This window comes from Molothrus aeneus, chromosome 6 (genome assembly GCF_037042795.1).
Source record: "Molothrus aeneus isolate 106 chromosome 6, BPBGC_Maene_1.0, whole genome shotgun sequence".
NCBI classification, from domain to species: domain Eukaryota; kingdom Metazoa; phylum Chordata; class Aves; order Passeriformes; family Icteridae; genus Molothrus; species Molothrus aeneus.
Genome location: NC_089651.1, coordinates 35,408,696 through 35,431,517, shown reverse-complemented (window position 1 = coordinate 35,431,517; position 22,822 = coordinate 35,408,696). Strand labels below are relative to the sequence as shown.

The window sequence follows — 22,822 nt, the reverse complement described above, 5'->3', positions numbered from 1 at the left end:
TTTCTAAATGAAGAAGCTCATGCAAGGAAACCTGGCTTTTGTCATGTACTCTAAAGTTTGCCTGCTCAGTTCCAGGGTGAAAATGGCAAAAGTCCCATCTTGTCAGTAATAAGAGGTGTGAGAGATATAAGCAATGATGGCATCAACAATTATGAAACATCTAGTGAGCATGCAGAAAGTGACATTCCCTAAAATCCTGTTACTTTAACAATTTTCCTTTTAAAAGAAATGGGAAGAATTTTTTTAGTAATAAAATGCTGTCAAATCTCGTCTTCTGTTTATAAATATGTGAGTTGCAAAGTTTTTCAAGGAAAAGATCAGGAAAGTTTTGTTCCTTGGCTTCATTCTTGGAAACCATGCAATTAGTTTTTGTTGAATTACAAAATAAATTCTCATGCAGGCGCCAAACATGAAAGACTTCAGTGAAACGAATAAATTAAATAAAGTTGTATGACACAAATAACAGAGAAGTAACCATAGTAAAAAGTAGAAAACCTTGATGATAACCAGGTTTGCATTTAATATGTGTTCACAGAAAGCACAAGGTAGCCACAGCTTACACTGCTCATACCCTTCCCAGTGTTTCATCTGCACTCTGCCTACTTCCTGCCTTGGCCATTGCACTGAGGTCATAACTTGGATCACAAGAGTTGTTTTGATTTGAGTAGGAGAGTGATTTCTAGTGAAGACAATTATGACTTTATTGCAATCTTATTTATTTATCAAGAGTACAAAAATTTTCTCCTTTCTAGTTAGGAGTTACAATGTTTGTCTGGGCTGCCATGCCCCAGTTAAAAATCAGAACAAAAAGCTGCTTCCAAGCTTGAAATTCTGCAGCATTTAATTCATTTTTTGCAATATATTTTGTTGTCCCCTCATGCACATAGATATAACATGCAATATAATCACTTAATTAATCCACATTCAGATACAATTTTTAAAACCATTGAGACATTTCCTCTAATTATAAATACCATAAAAATATAGGTACTGATTATACATCCACTGCAACTGCTTAAGTTCTCAGACAGTAGCCACTTCTACAAGAATGTGAAACCAATACTAGCTTTTTAAAAGTGGAACTTCTTTAAATAAAAAAATGTGAGTTTGCACATATCATAAAAAATTCTAGCTAATCATTTTTTATTTAAATGGGTTACTGCATATACATGTTACATATAGGCTATGCAAAATAACACAAGGACACTGTTCAAATGTGAAAAGGACAATTTTCTTTTTGGATAATAAAGATGTCCAATGATGATGAAAGGACAGGATTTTTCTTTAGAACTAAGTAGCAGTATTAACCTCAGCCATCTTCCAGGTTTTTTGGTCACTTGACTTCACTTGGGAAAAATAATCTGTCCCTGAAAATATAGAAAGAAAAGGTGAGAAATAAAAGAACAAAAGACTTCAGGAAGTAGGCCAAAACAAATAATGTTCCCTACCTAATAATATTGCAAGACTTTGTCAGCCTGATTCAGTCCAGAGCCTTGAATCTATTCCCTGTGAACATATTACTGTTAAAAAAAGAGAGAATGGAGCTTTAACATGGCACTCTGTAGTCAGTTTATTTCACAAGTGTTGAAGGCTAGTTGAGAAAGTGGAAAATTTTTGAAGATCTTGTCACATGCTCTAAATATGTCAAACAGATCTAGAACTAAAGCTTTGAATGCGTATTTAGGGATAGCACTATACAACAATAACTTTTTTTTTACAGTGCTCTTGCAGCATGGTAGCAGTGAATGTATCCTGAATGCTTTGCATTTGATTATCAACTGCAAAATATTTCTGAGGAATTAATTTCCATCACATTTTCCTTCTTTTTCATATTGCCATACAGCAGCACAAAAACACAGAAAATTGCAAAATTCTCCTGTAATACAAATCTTCAGTATGTCACAATCATATAAAGCAGTAAGCCCCACAGAAGATGCACAGTAACACATGACGAAGACTATGCAAAAGAGAACAATATCTGAAGCCAAATTAGTTTATGTAATATCCTGTGTACTTCAATGTGAATATACTGCCATGTAAATTTTCAGTAAATATTATGAGATTTTAAAAGTCCTAAAAATTTAAAAAAGCCCCTCCACCCAACAATGAAAAAACCCAGAAACTACCTTGTTTGTGTAGTTTCAATAACCTGCAATGGGATACTGTTCAGAGTTATTAACAATCTAGGGATTAAAAAACCCCAAACAACCACAACCCCCACAAAAACAGATGAAGAAGCCAAACCCTTAGTAACCCACAAATCGTGGTGGTCAGGACTTTGAGTCCTTGTATTGGAAAACCACACCAACACTTTTACTACCTTCTTTCTCCTGAAATATTAAGCTCAGTCTTTTGTCACCTCTTCTCTCAGCAGGGCATAATAAAGATATTTTTCCCCTCCAAACAAAGGTCTTTAACTGAAATGTTCCAGGCTGCTACACACGTGTGGTGGAAATGGGCCTGGCCTAATCATTTTTCCTCCCTGTCCCGTGACAAATTCAGCAGAGAGTATCACTACCTCTAGGAGCTCTGCCCAGACAGAGCTGTCAGGCAGCCCATGGCTTCTTGTTTACATGTAGATGTCAAAACCAAGTTTCCTGTTCTCTAGGGGTTTAGGCCAAAAATCTAATCACAAACACATGCATGGAAGTGGTAGCCATCAGTCTTAGGAAATTAGGTCATTGAATTATAAGAAAAAATGGTTCTGAAGTAGACATTTACTGGGATTTTCAAAATCATTATTTAAAAAACAGCAGCTAGCTCTCTCTGAAACTAGAGTGTGGCCAGACTAACAAGGCCATTTTGAAAACACTAAAATTCTTTTAAAAAACCATGAATGAATGCTGGCAGTATTTCCCCAAACAATGATAGAGGAATACAGGACTGGAGAACATGTTTATTCAACGTGCCTGTACAGACAACGGAGAGAGACAAGAAATCCCAGAGGCTGAGTTAGTTCATAAAGCAGAGAGTGCCTCTCTCACCACTGACTATGTAAGACACCTAAAATAATTCACTTACAGGAGCCTTTGCTAAGTGCATTGAAAAACATGGTTTTCATCTGAACTAATGGACAAATGAATCTCTAATTTGATGAGTTCAAAAAATTAAAGGGGAAGGATGTAAAGTTGTTCAGTAGTACTGTGGGCCAGATACAGGATTTTGGATAACTTTTCAATAGTACTGAAACAGAGAAGGAGCACTGAAGCAAGAAATCAGATATAAACTAACTTAATGTGCATGGCCTTAGATATCTGGGGTCTTATTAATTCAATTGTTTCTGAAGTCACGGTCAAACTTTTCCAGAACAAAGAAAATTATTATTTCTCTTTACTCCCTCTTGCTATTAAGAGGGAGTAAAGAGAAATAATAATTTTCTTGATATTACAAAGGTGGAAATTTTATATATGAGCAACAAATGAAGACAAATATTTTCAGTCCTGAAAGGTTTCAATGTTTTTTTTTGATGAAAAAAAGATAGCTGAATGAAGAAAAGAGGCATTTGAAGGGTGTGGTGAACTGACTCTAGCTAGACACCAGATGCCCACCAAAGCTTCTCTGTCACTTCCCTCCTCAGCTGAGAAGAGAGAATATAAAGGAAGGCTTGTGTGTCATGGTAAGGACAGTGAGAGACACCTACTATCACAGGCAAAACAGGCTTGACTTGAGGAAATTAGTGCCTACTTTGGCCACATCCACCTGTTTCAGAGTGGGGTCCTCCATGATCAACAGGTGGATTTCTACTCACTGTGGCCCCCATGGGCTGCAGAGGCACAGCCGGACTCACCACGGTCTTCACCATGGGCTGCTTTGGCACTTGGGGCGCTTTCTCCCTCTCCTTCACTCATCTGGGTGCCTGCAGAGCTGTTCCTCTCAAATATTCTCACTCCTCTCTTCTGACTTCTGTTGGTCTGTGCAGGTTGTGCCCTCCCTTCTTAATTACGTTTTCAGAGAGGTGTTTCCACCATCACTGCAGGGCTCGGCCTTGGCCAGCGGTGGCTCTGTCCTGGAGCCACCAGGCATCCCTTCCTCCAGGAGCTTCCCAAAGAAGCAATGCCTGCAGACCTTTCACTACCAGAACCTTGCCACACAAACCCAATATGAAGGCATGAGTTTACCATCACCACAGATGATCCTGGCCATGCATTTATTCTTTGAGATTATAAAGCCTATTTGCCTTAATCATCACATCACCATGGATTTTGCTGTGAAACACACATTGGTTTAACTGTCTCTTCAGTACTGAGTAACACTCCTCTAACTTAGGGAAGTGATTGTGTTAAAATGGCTTGGAGCAAATGACAGAGAAAATAATAATTTTAACTTTGAATTAATTGCTTGGAAACTAAAGTCAATGAAACTATTTCTCTTCTTACATTGAAGTGTAGTTAATTGTCTGTAGGTCATAGTACTCTTGCATAAACCTGGAATCTGCACGTTTTGCACATAAACTAACCTATTAATTTTGTCTTCACCTCACTGTAACTAATTAAATTTTCAGATTTTCCAGGATAACTATATCCAGCTGCCATTACATTAAGGCAATTCTTGCTGTAAGCCATGCTAACAAATTTTCCTGTGTCTATTATAGAATCTCAAGTGTCACAGGCTGGAATGTGACATAGTTGAATATTTCTATTACAATGATTTCTCAGTCTACATGTTTCAATGCTGTTTTTTTAATTATGCTTCAGAACTGGGCCAGATCACAATTGTCTGTTTTGTTCAGGGTGTAGTAAAAAATAATTAAATATATCTCTGCTCATTTAGTTAAGAACTGCATGTAAAAATGATGAGTGAGTGTTGCAAAACAGATAATTGATATGCCTCCATTATAATTTATTCTTATTTCTAACCAACATTTCCCCCAAGGCAGAACAATACCAGTATTATGGAGGTTTTTGATGCAAAGCAACCCATGTGCTAACCTTTGATCATGAAATAGGGTGGTTCTTAATCTTATTCTGTATCTCTACAGTTTCATTCACTGCAAGTGAAGTGCTGAATTTATAGAACAAACTGCCAGACAAATGCTACCCTGAGTAGGCTGTTCTTTGCAATATGAATATTTGAATTAGAAAGGTCAACTGCATCCAGAAAGAATGCTTAGAACTTTTGAAATCTTTAGATCAAAAGTGTACAATGTACATAAACACCAGAATCTCATATAAGAAGAGTCATATTGGTCTAAAAGCTACAGTTTTCAAGTGTAGAACATTTACAGGATCTCAAAGAAGTATGAAATTAATTTTTTTTCCTTTGCAGAAAGATTGTTTTGTCTGTAGAAATGTCTTTAAGCAGACTACAGTTAAGTCCAATCTATTCTTCAGCCATGATCATCTAATGGCTCTTTTCAAACTACTTTTTAAACATCTCTTTATCATGAACAGACATTAAAATTTGCTATCCATACTTCTTGCTTAAGAGTGATAGCTAAGATAAACCCTAACTGGATGAATTTATTGTAGGTTTTATTACAAGCACATATGACTGTAGTTGTTGAAGATTATTGACAGTCTGCAAATATTTTTGTCATTAAAATACACAGTACTGTGGAAAAAGAACAGAATAGGTATGCATATCAATGAAAATTTATTTAAAGTTTAAAATAAATTTAAGAAATATTTTTGAAATCCCTGTTTAAAATTTATGTAAAGCTTTCAAGGTAGTGGGACTTCAAAAGAAAATATAGTTCTATAGACCCAGCTAAAACTTTGAAACTACATTTTCAACATGGTAAGAAAGCCCTGTCTCTCTTCTGCAAATAACAATCTGTAGATAATGTTCGTGAGCATCATGTGATTCCTATCTCTCCAAACATTCGTTATTGTACTCATGAAAGGAATAAGGGAAGTGGTCTCAGACCTTTGCAATGAAACACTTCTGTGACAACAGCTGAACTTTATCCCAGGCAGAATAAACTTTTGACGAAGAGCTCTGGCGGAAATGTTGAACATCTATCTTCATGAACAGCATACAGGATAAATAATCCAAGTGATATTATTACAAGAAGCACTTTGTGAGTGTTAACTAGAGAATTCAGAGCTTAATCCAGTTTATTACCATATATTCAACATAAAGATTTAATTTAATCTAGTGTTATAGATGAAAATTTAAATATGCCAGACTCAGGAAATATAAAATTGAGGTTCTCACAGCCATTGGCATTGAGGCCCTTTGCAGAGGCATTGAATTTTATTAGATCAATGCTGTAAGGATATGCTGCTGGCTACAATGCAGTTAAGTGACAGGTGCTGTGAAAAGCATAACATTCAAGTTCCCAGCTTCCCCACACTTTCCATATCCTCTTGAATTAACATAAATATTTGTAATGAATATAATATATGGCATTCCACACTGAATTATTTTGGCATTTGGAAAAAAAGATAATTTTTCATTGGAAAGTACCTCTGTAATCTACCAACTACTGACTAAATTTAATGAGGTGCTATATACTAAATGTACTTCAAATCTTTATGTTAATAGCTGATATTTTCGGTTCCTGCTTTGTATGGGTTGTCTATTGCAAAATGCCTTAAAAGGTAATGTATTCTAAACTTTTATTGAAACCCATGAGGTAAAGGGATTTGGGTTGATGGAAATGAGAAAAAAAATTTTCTGATAATTTGCTTCTCGCTTTTTCCTTCAAGGTCCCTAGAGTTTCCAGCAGAGCTTTGTACATGTATGCTTTATATTTGCTTATATTAACTTTGAGATACCATGTTGCTGGTTGAGGATTCACGTAATTTATGAAATGTAACTGAATGCATTTAGGTGTTGTGGTGAACACAGAGAAGGAACCCTATGATGGCAAACAGCTGCAAGGGTCTACAGTGCACAAAGATCAACCATCCTAAAATTAAAGATGTGAGTCACTAAAAAAATATAATTAACTATTTCCTACATCACATCACCTGAGATTAGGTCAAAGTAATACTGACCAGCTGTTTCATGATCCCCTGACCCCAAACATCATTGCTGCAATTAATATGGACCAGCCAGACAGGACCACCTAGAATCCTAATGAACCAAGCCTTAGACAAATGCCTATTCTTTGCTAGGTCTGTGAGGACTTTCCCATCTCAGTGTCTTAAAGAAGGAAGATACAAATTATCTAAAACTATTATTTCACCACATTTCTTTAATCAGGTTTATTATAAAATGCCATCTTGTAACACATGCATTCAGACATTAGTAAAGAGCTCTCTGCAATGCTGTGTGCTCAAGCCTGAATGGAAAGCAGCAGCTAAAGTTTTGCCCCAACACACACACATGTACTGTCTCCTCAGAGATCGCATTTTCTTTCTTTCTAGGTAGGAGGCAGGTGGGGGGCAAGTGGTTATTGAGTTAATTTGATACTGGTCATACCTAAATTCAATTGCCTGCTCTATTACAGAACAACGGGGTCCATAATTTATGAGAAATTTTCTCAGCTGTAAAGCACAGACCATTGGTATGAGATTAGCTTTAAATAAATTAATTTGCATCTCTGTAGCTGGCTAACTACAAAAGTATAACTCTTACATGTGTACAATGTTTTAATCAAGACTGCATACCTTTGTTTTCACAAAGTTCGTGAATTAAAAATATGCTCCATTCCATGGCACTCAATATGGAAATAATAGTCTTGCTCTGCTTTGCAAAGCTGCTGTAAAAATATACTTCAGAAACAGCAGTATATTGACATGGCATAGGATGAACATATACAACTCATGTTTGGAAGACATTCACATACATATTTGTCCACTTTGTGAAATTCAAAGGGAAAACCAAAAAAAATTGTGACTTATTTCTATGTTTGATTTCCACGTGCAATTTTTGAAAATTTTTTTCTTAAAAAATCCTTTATTCTGGATAATATAAACCATGATCAAGATCAGATTAATTATGGGTTTTTTTTATATTCTTCTGTTTGTCTACCTTTTCTTCTAATTTCGCACTGCTACATTCTTTTGTATCCCCAGAAAACATTATTCTAATCAAGTTACTTTTAAGACTCTCTTCACATGCTTCATCGTGTCAAGATCCATTAAATTTAAACATAATCAAACACAGTTAGAAATCTGTTTGAAATGTGTTTCTACTGCATCTTATGATTTCCTTGTTTATTTAACCCTGGGTGACAATGCTGCAGCATTGTTTAGAGCTTCATGTTGAGATGTTTGTCTATTATGACAGAGAAAAGATACACGTTTTTCTCCCTGTGATTAAATCTAAATTATGGTTTAAACGAAAGGGCCTTTTATTACCTGAAGAAGTTCACCAACTAAGTCTTTTTTACATTTATTTGGTGTTTTTTATGTTGGAGTAAGATACATGAACAGAGGTTTTGTTTTCTGAGTGTATTTAGTTCTATGTGGTTATCCTAAATAAACATGTGATGCAATTGGTGTAAAAGTGAACTTTTACTTTTACAAACTTGTATGGAATAACTTTTAGTGTTCATACTATACGTAGTGTGTTTATCACTCTTTTATTAGTTGAAAATGAAATGAAATATTTCTTAATTTGAACCCCAAATTGAAAAGCTACATTAAGGTAAAGTTAATACTGCAAGGCAGTGACTGTAAATGAAGGGAAACTATTGTTTTAGTTATCATAAAACAGAGTCTGCTCAACTGTTAGGGTCAAATTTCAAAATCTCAATATTTTCCAGTAAGAAACTATGATGTACGACTGTAGTACTCCTTGCAATGAATTTTTCTTTTCTGTGAATCTTCTCTCTTTCCATTTTGCCATTTTTACCTTCTCCTCTTCTGCAGTTTCCTTGTGATCCCCTGCATCATTCCATTCCTTCATCCTCTCTCCTCCTGTGTAAAATACTAGGTTTCCCCATAATGTTGTTCTTAGCTCTGCCTTTTCAGTGTCATGCAGTGAAACCAAAGCAGCAGCAGTAACCAACATCAATAAATATTAAAAGATCAATGATAATTTAGGTAAGAAAGCTATTGATTCTCTGTTCCTATACACAATCTCCCTTAAGTCATTAAATCATCACAGGTGAGGAAACTTGCACTTAAGAACACAGGAACAGAGTTTATCTACTGTATTATATCTTTGTCTTAACAATCCCACCTGTTTTACCTGGACCCATGTGTGGTCTTATTATTCATGCAACAATCATGATATAATTTAGGTTAACCACAGATTTATTTATTCAAATTATATTGGACAACAAGGCTGTTTTTATAAATATATAAATATAAAATAAAAATATCGAACCACATAAAAGTATGTTAAAACTGGTCATAGAGAGACTAATCAGCCTGGCAAGATCAGTTAGCATATTTTTAAATACCAGAGCAGAAATTCAGTAAACATTTCAGGCATATCTAGCAGTTAGATAAATTTCTATCTCAGTTTTAAAACTGCTTGTAAACCTATGTCCTTTCTGTACTATCAGACATTGCTCAGCTCACAAATAAGACTCTGTCATCCTTACTTTCTCTTGGCCACTCTGCTTGTTCTCTACTTTGTCTCCATAAGCTTTGGACACAGCTGTTGATAGACAGTTAACAGACTCTTTTTTCAGGCTGCATCCACTCACAGAAATATTAGGACAATGACACCTATTCCTACAGGTCAAAATCATGGATCAATTACAGCACACATATCTGATTCTGCAATGGCAGTATTTTCATTCCCAGGACCTGATGAAGGTCCCTTTTGAACTGATGAAGAACTTCAAAGATAATGAGAAGGAGATCTGGACAGTAGTCACAAAAATATTAGTGCTGAGTAACAGTACAATACCCTCCTGATGTGTAAAAGAACAAAGTTTGTAAATTTGTTATGTTTGTATGTACTAATAAGAGAAGCACATAGTGCTTCAAGAAATCTGCTATTATAATTTAAAAATAACAAAAATTCTGTATAATTGGTTTTCAATTAAATACATCTTTTACTAATGGGGTTATCAATCTAGTTTCAAGAAAATCACCAAAGTGCAGCAAACACACTAGCTGCTTATTGAAAATTATGCCCAGCTAAAAAGTGAAAATCATGCAATGATTTCTGAAGAGGGAATACATAATATGTATTATTAGAAAGTATATAGCTCTTGGACCCAGAGATTTCAAGTCACTGTAGAATTGTAAGATGGTACTATTCAGGACTGTTTAGTGAAATGGCAGTATGCAAGTGACAGTGTCCTTCACACAGGATACTCTGTTCAGAAATCACCTAAGAAGTAGCATTAAGAAATCACTGAATTAAACCTGTGCTTTGTCTTCCTTTAGGCACGATGACTACCTCACTTCAGTATCCCCAGAATGGGAAAAGTGCCTCAGCAGTTTCAAGCAGCAGTGACCATCTTGTTCCAGCCATACTGTGCTCCTCAGAACCAGAGAGCCAGTGAGAACAATTTGAGAACAATATGCACAAACAATGCCAAGATACTCATGTTTATATGAATGCATCAGCTATTCTATCATCAAGCCATAACAAACATCCTCAGTTCATACTTTGGGATAAACAGAGCCCGCCATATGCCAAAAATTCTCAAGTATTGTGAGATCAGTTTGGTACGCAGAGAGTAAATAAAACCAAAGAAACCTTTTCCCTCTCAAAGCAGCACACTTTTTGCTCAAAAAAAAAACAGAGTATGCAGATATTTGACATAAAAATGCTTTATCCTGCAATATTTCAGATTCTATATTAATTTTATCTACCTTTTATGTCCATGATCAGTTTGGTTCAGGCCGGCAAAACTGTTTGCTGACTATGGAAGCCTATCACCGGGGCAGAGTTTAACTTCCAATTCCAAGATATAAAACGAGAAAAAAATCAGAATGTTTTGTGATCCATTTATAAAAAACACTACACTGAGTTGTATCAGATTATTGAACTTGAATTCTAAATTATTAGGCTGACTGTTTTTAAATGTTTTGTTACCAATTATCTACAACATTTACTAGAAAGCCATGGAAGATAATGCTCCTTTGCTTTTAGGAATGATGAAGCATTTTCAACAATTGGAAACATTCTTTTAAAAAAAAAAAAACAGAACCAAAACAACAAACAAAAAATTTGGAAGATTTACTGTATTCACAACAACCACTTAGATCCTGAAATGTTATCATTTTCTCAGGGACATAAGTAGCTTATCGGAAAATCCCTAACCAGTTGTACAGCTAACATCTGCTTCTCTCCAAATAAATACCCAGGAGCTTATCTGTGAAACTATGCTGTCACTATTTCAGATATCAGCTCCATTTTACTTATCAGTTCAGCCCTAACACAATACCAATCCCAGATTCAGTGACATTTGCATTGCTAACCCCAGTATCCTTTTACTTTCCATCATAGTCTACACAGTTCTTTCCAAATTTCATTCCATTGTATTTACCAGTCAGTTTTTCTCTTTTTTTCCTTGGTTAATTAGTTTTCAATGCTTTGCTTTTGTTTCAGGAGAGAAATTATAGGAGCATGCAGTTCACTTTAAATATCATTTCAGCATCTGAAAACAGCAAAAAGAAAAAGTGTTTTCACTTTTGTAGACCTGTCTTTATTAAAGCACATTTTGCTGCTTAGTAAGAATGCAAATAACACAGTCTGTATTCAACTGTAGAAACAGGATATGTTCCCTTATTCTTACCATAAACTGATTTGGCTGCATATTCGATGTTAAAATCCTAGCCTATATAGAGAACATGTAACCCACCTCTAGACATGAGAGCTACTCCTCGTAAAATTTGAGGTTTCTGCTAAGCATAGACGTGTTTGAGTAGATTGGGAATAAGTAAGATGAATGAAGTGAAAAAATTTAGGGGCAGAATGCAAAAATGAGTATTGGCCTGATTCAGCAATGAAGTGTCTTTGCCCACTTAAACATTTGATCTGCTGTTGCATGCTGAAGAGATAAATTTTCAAGGATGAAAAATTGTTATCTTCAGTAGTGGCTTGGAAAGTAAATCTTCCACAGGCTCCTGCTCTGTGTGGAACTGCATATGGAGCCTCCAGCAGTAGTGCACAAGTGAATGTGACCTGAGGCACAAGGGATTTATGCCAAATCACTTTCTTCCTAGACAGGTGATGACTTCCTTCTGAAAAAAGATACATTTCTTACAAGGGAGAAAGAAAAATTACTATCTTTACATCCTTGAATTCATGTTGTCTGTCTTTTCTGGATCCCATTAGGAACATAACAAACAGCTAAAGGCAAATATCTTCCACTCTGACCTTGGGAAACCAAAGAAGTTACCACAGTACTGAGCCCAAAAAGCTTGTGAGTAAACATTCAGTCTAAACTTGCAAACATCATTAAAGGTTACCTGTCACTTTCATGGCCTATTAATTCTAAGGACTACTTGTTTTCACAGTGAAAATTTGAACTTTATTTTCAGTTGCACTTTCTATCCAGTGACTATGTCTTTTTACTCTTTTTTTTTCTTTTTTCTATTCTGTTCTCCTTGCCAAGTATTTTGAAAAATATTGCCAAGCAATTACCAAGAAAAATAGATTGAAAAATATTGCCAAGCAATCTATTTTTCAAAATACTGATCACATAATGAGATATGATATTCCACTACCTGCCTCACAAAACCAGCAGTAAATATCTCATTGCAATCACCTGTGTTCTACTCTCTTTGTAAACATACAGGAACTAAATTTTAGGTCAACAACTTTAACCTAGAAACTACCACCATCTAAGTCAAACTGACTTACAGAATATTCTCCATTGTTTAGGCATATTTTGCATTCATCTTTGCTGGCTGTTTGATATTTTTAGAAATTAAAACATATGTGACATAAAATTGCTTCTGTTGAAAATATGAAAGATAAATGGACTGTTCAAAAAATGACCAGTTACATCACAGACAGAGAAAAGTAGAAAGAAATAAAAACTTTATGAAGGGGATGTTACTCACTCCTGATGAATTGAACAGAATACTATCTATGCAATGCAGAAAGAAGAGAAGATCACAGGTTCAGAAACACATCAAAGTGGAGGGTCAACTATACAGTGCATGAAAACATACAAGGGCCACTATTCACCCGTCATAGTCTGGCCATGTAGAGCAATTAGAAGTAACATTACAGCCACTGTACCTTGAGGGCAGCTTGGAGATGCTTTCATAATGTGATGTTACAGTGACATCCTCTGCTGACTGCCCTGTTCCTTCACATAGCCAGTTGCATAAACTGTGGAGCTGTGTCTGGCAAATTCATTTTTCCCCTGCAAGCTTGAGCGGTTCATGTATTGCTGAATTGATTTGTACAGGTGCAGTAAAACCCAAGCTTCCAGTGTTTTTTCCCCTGTGCATGTACAGATTAGTAACCAGGCATGCACTCTGTATGAGGTCAGATACTGCTATGAATGATTTTTTCCCTTCCCTGTCATCAGCACAACAATTCCCTGATCTGGAAGGATCATGAAATAGATGACATTTCAGTAAGTACAACAGGCCAGGTTGTACTCAGGATCACATCATGTGGTTCCACTGAATGCTTTTATAAATGGCATTTGTATATGACTGGCTGACACAGAGCTGAAGAAATCCTGCCCTCAGCAATTCTCATTACAAAGGTGTATTCAACACAGCTGACCCACTAAACAAATAACTCAGCAACCTACAGCTTTTAAAAAATACTGTAACCTTTCTTTTTGAAAAAATAGTTGTATTTATACAGATGATGTGGAGCTGCAGGTAAGTCATGACATATGAGCTCTATCACTTGATTTCACATACATGAGAAAACCAAGGACATGTAATTCTCAACATTGATACTGCCACCTCTGCTCTGGTTATCTGAGGAATTGCAAAAGAGCTGTGTTGTGAATGAGTGGTTTAGGTTGCTCAAAGAATTGCCATCAAATACATCAGCGAAAGTAGGTTTGATATGAATTTGTAAAAGCACAACTTTAAGTCTGATGGCAAGGTTCACTATATTACTTACAATATGGACGAAATACACAAAAGAAAATCTATTTCTAATTAAGTCTGCCTAGAAGACACATAAGGGAAAGGGAGACCCTCCCATTGAGTGCTTTAGGTATTATTTTATATCCTTTAAGATATGAGTCGTTGACTATGTCTGAGTCAAAGATTCGAACTAGCCACCTCTAAGCTCTCATTAGGAGTTTAGGAAGTAAGTGGGTCCACTCTGAACCTCAGATTCACCAATGAATGCAGCAGGGCTGCAGGATCTTCTAGTATGCTTCTCCTACGTTGACTCCTGTATAGAAAAGCTGGCTGGGCCATGAGGTCATGGGAAGTTTGCAGTACTTCCCAGGCTGGAAATAAGCTGACAACTGTAAAATGAGTCCTACTAACAGGATCAAAATAAAACAACGCTGCAGATGTAAATTTTGGCCAAAAAAAAAAAAAAAAGCAATTTGCAATGAAACAAGTTGTAAATCAGATCAACTGCTGAATTTTCAAACGTACATGTATTATTTTCACACTACCTGTAGTAGTTCAAACAAAGCTACAGGTACCACATATACCTAGCTTAAGAGCCTTTCCGTTGGTGTTTCAAACATTTACCGCTCAGATTTCCACTGCCTTTGCACATCTTCAAGAGGAGGTTTTTAAGACTAAATATTGCCCTGCTATGAATGCTGCTTGTGCAAACGGGTGGGGCTTGCACCGATCCCAAAAGCAGGGAAGAGTAACTCATCCTGGTTTTGGGCGGTAGGGTGCTCCTCCTTAACACACACTGTATTTAAAACTGGAAGCTGATTTAGAAAAGGGATGGGTGCAACCTGTGCCTTGCTTCTTCCCAAAAGGCGCGGGGACTGCTGGAAGCGGCTGCACGATGCTGACCGGAGATGCTGGCCGAGGCAGAAGAGCCGGACTCAGACGGGAGCTCCCGCTTCCCTGGCACTGCTTTCCGTCCTCGGGTGCAGCTGCCGCCCCGCCCGGGAAAGGGCACCGTGCTGCCTGCCAGCAAGGGAATCTCCGACTCTCCTCGGGCTCTGCTTCCACCTGGCCCTTGAGGTACTGCCCAACGGGGATCGCGGGGCAAGAGGAGGCTCTCAGCCCCGCCAGCACCGCAGCCTGGCCAGGTGGGGAGACAGAGCCGGCTCAGCCGAGCTCCGCCGCGGGGAACCAGCCGACAACGCCGCGCTCGCTCCTGCCCGGCCGAGCACGGCCGCCGTTTGGCGGCGGAGCGGTGCGGCCCGGCCCGGCCCAGCGGGGCGCGGGCCCGTCCCGGCGGAGGGCGCGGCCCGTCCCGCCCCCGCGCCGCGCACGGCGCCAGCAGCCCGAGCGGCGGCACCACCTCGGCGGCGCTGGGCTGGGCTCCCCCCGCGCGTCTTTCTCGCCGCCTTTTCCTGTCTGCATCCTCCCCGGTCCTCCCCCCCTCCCCCCCCGCCATTTTCACCCGGGAGGAGCTCGGCGGGACTTTCCTGAAACTTCTCGGGGAAACTCGCCCGGCGCCTCCGGGGCGGCCGCAAACTTTTCGCGGCGGTGCCCGACTCTGCCCCCTCCGTCCGTGACTCCTCGGCTCCGGCGGCGGCTTCGGCGGGAAGTTTCCGATGAGTGCCCCTCCGCTGATCCGGCCGCCCAGCCCGCTGCCGCCGCCGGGCGCTGCTGCCGGCGGCGGCGTCGCCTTCCACCTCCAGATCGGGCTGAGCCGGGAGCCGGTGCTGCTGCTGCAGGACTCCTCGGGGGACTTCAGCCTCGCCCACGTCCGGGAAATGGCTTGCTCCATCGTAGATCAGAAGGTAAGAAGGCCCCAAAGCGAGCCCCCTCGCCGCCAGCCCTGACCCGCTTCCCGCGGCCGCTGTTGTTGGCTGTGAACTTTCCTTTCCCGGCGGCTCTGCTCCTGGGGTAAACGAAACCTATCCCAAGTTCCCCGCCGCCGGTCCCACTTCCTTCCCCCGGCGCCCCACTTGTCTCTCTGCCGTGCCCCCCACGACCCCGGTGCGGAGGAGGTTCTGTGTGGGATGCTCACATGCGAGGTTGACTTTTATTGCGCTGCCAGAGGGTGTAAGTGGCTGTGCGAACTAAAAGCCGTTATTAAAAACAAACTCCGGCCGGATCTATCCGCTGCTTTTTAATGCTGCGGAAGGGGGGGCGCGGGGGGCAGAAAGCTGTCAGCTCTGATGGCAGCGCGGCGCCCCGGGGCAGTTCATGCTCTCCCGGCCTCTCCTGGGAAACGAAAGTTTCCATTAAAAAAAAAAAGGCAAAAAAGCAAACAGTAACAAGGAAAAACCAACCCCGACAGCCCAGGATTCAAAGCGGCGCGCAGCCTTTCCTTGTGCCGGGCCGCCCGGCGGAGCTGCCGGCCGGGGCTGGGGCCCCGCGGTGCTGCCCGGCCGGGCCGCTGGCCGGTGCTGGCGCTGGGGCGGGCGCCGGCCGGGGCTGCGCGGTGCGGGTGGCGCCGGGGGCAGCCCCCGCAGCTGGCAGGTGGCCGCGGCGCGGGAGGGGCTGAGTCAGCCCCGGCTGGCGGCTCTGGGTCACCGGGCCGGCGGGTGGGGAGCCCCGCTGCCCGCGCGGGCGGCGCTCACCGCAACCCCTCCGGAGCGGCACCGGCGTCAGGCGCGGTTCACCTGCGCTTCGGGGAAACTCGCGCTGTGCGCTGAAATCCACCGGGCTTCTGCCTGATCCACCGCTGCCTTTGTCTTCTCTGATTTCTCTGTTTTAACAATCCTGTTGTGTAATAGTTTTACTTTATACGTGTTTGTTGTGTGAAAGGCCCATAGGTAAAAGTATCATAGTGATTCTAAATGATAAAAAAGTCTGCCTAAATATTCAGGATTATTAAAATGGAAAAAAAATTCTTCCTCTTCCCCCTTTGTTTTTACCGAGGTAAAAAAATTTCAGACAGGGATTTATTTTTTGTTGTTCTTTAAGTTATAGCTTTGCCTTGTATCTCTCTGTAGATCATCAACCTGAACTTCACTGAATAGTGGAACTCCTTTTTTGTTGAAGAGCAACTCATGAAGCGTTTTCAAAAAAGTATAAAATATGCATCCATTTTCTAAATTGTGCATTCTTTATGGTTTAAGAAATTGCGACCTGCTTTTTAAAATTAAATTTTGGAGAAAGGTGTACCCTTTCACGTTACTATATTTGTTTTTAAAGCTGGGCTAACCCTTTCACTCGGTTACGTATACATCTGAAATAGCTTAAATGTATTCCATATTTCACCATTCAGAAGTTATTGTGCTAGCAATAATGGAAAAGCTAAGATTGTTGTTTCATTGGTTCTATTTACTGCTCTTGAATAGTTAATTAATTAATGGGCTTACTGCAAGCTTGATTTTAAACCTTATTTCCTAACAATATACCATTGTGTAAAGAAAATTACATGTGCTGGTCTGTGCTCAAACAGTCAAACTTACTTGAGTGAGTACTGACATAAAATTTTTGAACACTAGTTTGTTGTAGTTTCTTAATTGTATAAAAGAGAGCATCATGTAGCTGCTTCTCTGTAGGGCACATTTGAATGAGGAACTTTCTTCTAGTCAGTTTCTCATAGCTGAAATATCTGCCTTCCCAAGGCTGTCGAGAGGGAAGTGGCTCACAGAAAGGGAAAACTGGAAGAAAGGCTTTGGTTTGTTTGTTTTTATTTTCTTTTCTTGTTAAATTGTGGCCTCTACCTCCTCCACCCTGCAGAGCAATTCATATGTTGTTTAGTCTTTAGAGCCTCCATTTTCAGCTTTAGACTGCAAATACGTATACGCTATATACATGATTTTATTGTTTCACTAATCCTGATGGGATTGTTTGCGTATTCAGAGTTACTTGGCATACTGGCAGAGACTTAAAAAAAGTTATGTGATATCTAAAACTGTTACAAGATAACTATTTGTGTGTTGTAGGTTTATGATTTTATCTTTTCCTGAAATGATTTGCAATGGTGTCTACTCTTGATTTTATAACAAACATGCATTTGCTTATCACAATCAAGCAGGAGACTACACTGTGAAGAATTTTATATTGAAATCTCATGCTATTTTGGAAGTTTTTCTGGGTCTGTAGAGTAGTCGTCAACTAGGCAACAATTTCCTTCGAAACTTCCTATTTGGTCTGGACAGTTGAAGCAGTATATAAGGATGAGAAATTGTGGTTTTGATTTTCTCGATGGTTGTCATCTTAGACTGCTAAAATCAACACTGTGTCTGTAGTGTGCTGTTAAATATTTAAGCAGTCCTCTTGCACACAGCTTTTTTTTAGGATTGTGCTGACTTTTCTTCAGTATCAGAGTCAGATGATCTGCTTATAAGGGGCCTCTTCCATGGTGATGTGGGCGTACCTGATTTCAGGTGAATTATGACCCTTACTCTGCTCAGGTTTATGCACCCATTTAATTTACTCCTGCTCAAAGTTTGTTAAATTGAAATAAACCTCTCAAAGTGTGCAGAATGGAGCATATGTAGGCCTGAGTAGGATGTTAATACAGTGTGTGTGTGTATATAGATACATTTATGGGTGTGTATATGTATAGACACTCTATTTCTATATCTTTATATGGTGTTTTTGTATATAAATAATATACATGTGAGTTCACATGTATAAAACTTAATGCTATGTATAATTTAGAAGTTTACATTTCCTTATAAACATCTATTTGCATTTACTTACATTAGAGTAACTTTTGCACTTCAGATGCTGTCTTGTTTTTAATTTTGGTAGAGAGTATAATTGTATGGATGATCTAATGTACATGACGTGTAAAATGGAATGAGCAAAGTGTGGCTATTCCTCTGCTTTCAATGAGAGGCATTCCTTCAGAAGTTTTATCCTGAGATAACTATAAAGAAACTTCCTCTACAAATCGGAAGATGAAATGGTACATACTGATTTCTGGCATAAATTCAAACACATTTCAATCTGTTAAGAAGTGTTCTGAAGACAACAAAATTGGATTCCTTTGAGTTTGTGTGTTTTGCTTGTCTTGCCTAGAACCAGTGACATGAAAACTTTGAGACTTGTCAATGTGGGATTATTTCTTCTTCAGTTAAAATGGATCTTTAGCCTTTAAATGATGATGTAGTTGACAAGAAATGAGGATCAACTTTAAAATATATGCCAGTGTTTGACTTCTAGGCTGACGTCCCACAAGAACAGTGGGAGGATATTGTAAAATACAATCTTTGTTTTCTGAAGACAATTAGTATGAATTATTGCCTTTTTTGTGTTAGCTGCCCACAGTAAAACCACTTCTCCAGGACAAGTGTAATGCAAAGTACACTTTAACTGTATATGGAATTACCATGTTACCAAAGACTTTTTATTCTAAAAAGACAAAGAAAGTAATCTTTATGTGACTTTTTAATACAAATTCATGCAAGTTTAATTTGAAGGAGATATTATTGTGTTTCGTGTTTCTTGAAATTCTTTGTCATCGTTATAGCTCACATATGATGAGTTGGGGTACTGTAGTGGCATTGCCAAGTTTTGGTAACTTAGACTTCTCAAGTAAATACATAAGGCAGTGTTATATGACTTGAGAATGTGTATTTTATAGAATAGCTCTTAGGTCAGCTGTTAGGATCATATGCTGGCTTAGGCCTTCAGCACTTGAAGACTTAGAAGTTATGAGGAATACAAAAATCGTAAATACAAGAAAAAATGTGATCAGAAACAGAGGAAATAAAATTTGAGCTGCATAGGCTGTATAGTTCAGACTGATTTATTAAAGTGGTGTTGTGGATGATTTTCAGTGGTTTGAATAATTCTGCAATTTTACAATGGGGAAAAAGTAATAAGGAGAGAGGCTATTTTGGGAAAGGGAAAGGACAAAAAGAAAAGTACTTGGTTCAAGTAGCATACTGCAGTTGGAATACTGTGCCCAGATTCATCTTTATGTAAGGTTATCTGGTGTTAAATTATGAGAATTGCTACAAATCAAATCAAAAACCATTTTAAGAGTATTCCTGAGAATTGAACCAAATTCAGGAGTTCGTTCGGGAGCAGGTATGCATTCACTTTTGCTTCTAGTTGTCATTATAAGGAAAATCTAACTTATTCTTAAATAAATAAAAAAGGAAAACAAAAATTAACTCAGTTTTGTTTTCTCAGGCTGGAATCTCTTGTGGCCTGAGCAGAGAAAGAATAAAACCTCTTCCAAAGGTTGATGTGAAAATATATTTATCTTTTTCTGCAATGTTTTTAAGCATTCATGAAAAACTTGTGGGGTTTGTTTATATGAATGATGGGGGATTTGTTTGTTTGTGGGTGTTTTTGTTTGGGTGGGCTTTTTTGTTTGTTTTCCCCCCAAACCTACACATTCTCCTAAAATAAACAAAAGCCCGGTGGTAATGAAATCAATTCCCTGAGAGTTGGATGGAGACTCAGAGTACATGAGGTACTATAGAGATTTTTAGCTTCAGGATAAACAGAGAAACTGACAGGTTTTCACCATGCTGACCAAGAGTCATATATCTTCATCCAAACATACAAGTGTAAACATTTCATGTATTCACAACAATGTTGTCTATGCAAGTTGTTAAATTGAATTTAAAAATGCAAGGTGCCTTGTTACTGTGCACATAAACATCTTCCAAACTCAAGGGATACTTTTGATGTTTACAGTTTAATCCTTTATTGACTTTACATTTATTGTTCTCCATTCTGAAAACTGTAAGCTGCTGTATGTAACATTAGTTTGTAACTTAGTTATAGTTACTTTTGAACCATATCTGAGAAGATGCTAGTAAAATGTAACTTCAGTGAAAGGGAGTCAGTCTGAATTACTTTAAAGGAACTAGAGGTTTAAGAAATGTTAACTCTGTTATGTAATCCATCATGCATCCAGATAAGGAAAATGGGTTTAATACCACAAACTGTGTAGAGTACTTGAGAACTTCCTAGCTCATGATTAAAGACTATTGAATGCATTGTCATAGAATAAAAAATAAGATGTAGCTTTGGATAGAGGACAGCCTTGTAACCAAAGCACTTTACATCTTAATTTTTAAAGGAATTACAGAAGGAATGTGTTGATCTTGTGTTACTGATGCTGCTGGGGAAAGCACTGATGCTTTCCCCAGGAAATACATAATTTCCATAATGATTTAAAGGAAGTAGAAGATGAATAGGCATTTGAGATACTTCTCTCACTGCTGATGAGATTCAGCTCTGTTGCTGGAGAAAGGATGGAATTTATTGAATGAAGTTGCAACATTTCCCAGACAGAGGTGCCATGTGGAGATAGTATGGCATGTGCTCAATGAATTTGAAATACCCACGGTCTGACTGTTCCATAGAAGACTTACTGAGTGTAAACCACATGATGACCTGAGAATGCACAGAAAGCCCAGTGTGTCCTGAAAGTGTGATGGGTTTATGAGATCTCTGCTGTGGATTTGGGAAACACCCTGGCATGTGTCAAATCCCTGTAAGGATTTGCTTGGACTTTGACTATAGGTGTTTTCCTGTCATTTCTGGAAATCTTTCACAAACATCTGAAATTAACTTGTTCTTCTTACCTTGATTTTATTTTCTCTCCTCTGTGTTTGGAGAAATCTGCCTGTATGTTCATACTGTGTTTACTTGCAAGGAAACAAACACGCTTAGTGAAGTCTGCATATTGTTACTTTTGGTTTCTTATTTTTACTGTATTTTGTATATGAAACTGTTTCAGTTAAAAACTTCTGCCAAATATGTGTTTGCCTTTTTTTTTTAGTGATTATGCTAGCAATTATTTTTAAGATACAAAAATGTAAAATTAAAAATTAGAGTAGAGACAATTCTTGGTCTCAATGTACTCAGTGTATATCTCAAGCAACCTGTGATAAGCACATGCATTGTTTGTGGATTTTTTTAAATTACTGTTGTGTAGGCCATCTCTGGCTTCTGGACTGGTTGACATGAGACATGTTTACATTGATGTTATGTAATCTGGTTTTGGTTGCATAGTTGCAATCAAGTGTATAATTAAAATGTCTCTTTTAAGTGTTTATCTGAAGTGCAGGTGAACTGTCATCTAAAATAGTTGATTAATCTTCCCTGTAGATACACCCTGTATATGTGGTGTATCTTTTTGTATATCTTTAGTCAATGCTAGCTGTTGACTTGTATATGTTTCTTGGTGCTTGGAGGAAGACTTCCCTTTCTTCTGGAGCAATTACATGCCTTTTGCATACTGTCAAATTGTCATTTGTAAAGTCTTCCTTATGGTGTGTTCTGCTAAAATCATGGAATGATTAGTGGTTGGAAGGCATCTTAATGATCACAGAATGGGTAAGGTTGCTCAGAGTTGGCCTCTGGGCTGCAAGTGTACATTGACAGCTCATGTTGAGCTTTTTGGTCCACAAACATCCTGAAGTCTCTCCCCAGGGCTAGTCTTGATCTCTTCTCCACCCAGGCTGTGTTTATGCGGGGATTGCCTTGATCCAGGTGCAGGACCTTGCACTTGGCCTCTTTGAACTTCCTGAGGTTTGCACAAGCCCCCATTTAAAGCCTGTCGGGGACCCTCTGGATGGCTTCCCTTCCCTCCAGCTCATCAATTGCACCACACAGCTTGGTGTCAGCAGCAAGCTTGCTGAAGGTGCTCTCAGTCCTAACACCAGTAAAGATGTTAAAAATTTCCCTTTCAGTACCACCGCCTGAGGAGAATCCACTCCTCACTGCTTTCTGTTGGATATTGAGCTCACAACTCTGAGTCCATCCATCCAGCCAAATTTTATCTACCGAAAGGTCCATCCATTAAATCCACATCTCTTCACCTTACAGAAGAGGATGTCCTGCAGGACAGTGTCAACTGCTTTGCACAAGTCCATGTATATAGTGTCCTGTGCTCTTCCCTCATCCACTGCTGCTGTAACCCCATTGTAGAAGGCCACCAAATTTCTCAGCTATGATTTGCCTTTAGTGAAGCCATGGTAGCTGTCACCAATCACCTTATTATTTTCCATCTACCTTAG

General features: G+C 38.8%; 1 protein-coding gene and 1 long non-coding RNA gene across 4 annotated transcripts in view; one reads left to right on the top strand and one right to left on the bottom strand.

The window, feature by feature from the left end:
- Window positions 1-815: 815 nt before the first annotated feature.
- Window positions 816-13,638, bottom strand: LOC136558168 (uncharacterized). 2 transcript variants are annotated; one of them, XR_010783842.1, is made up of 4 exons: window positions 13,051-13,638; window positions 11,348-11,458; window positions 1,449-1,520; window positions 816-1,367 (listed from the first exon to the last, which is right to left on the bottom strand). It is a non-coding gene; the product is annotated as an uncharacterized lncRNA (long non-coding RNA). The 2 variants fall into 2 exon arrangements; XR_010783841.1 differs by lacking the exons at window positions 11,348-11,458; window positions 13,051-13,638 and having other exon boundaries at window positions 1,449-2,042.
- A 1,765-nt stretch (window positions 13,639-15,403) lies between these two features.
- The window catches only part of PRKD1 (protein kinase D1), a 115,373-nt gene continuing 107,954 nt past the window's right edge, over window positions 15,404-22,822 (top strand). For both annotated transcript variants that reach the window (XM_066551624.1, XM_066551623.1), the window contains exon 1: window positions 15,404-15,670. In XM_066551624.1, coding sequence (XP_066407721.1) covers window positions 15,482-15,670 — 189 coding nt within the window. In that variant the 5' untranslated portion in view covers window positions 15,404-15,481. The remainder of the gene's footprint in view (window positions 15,671-22,822) is intronic.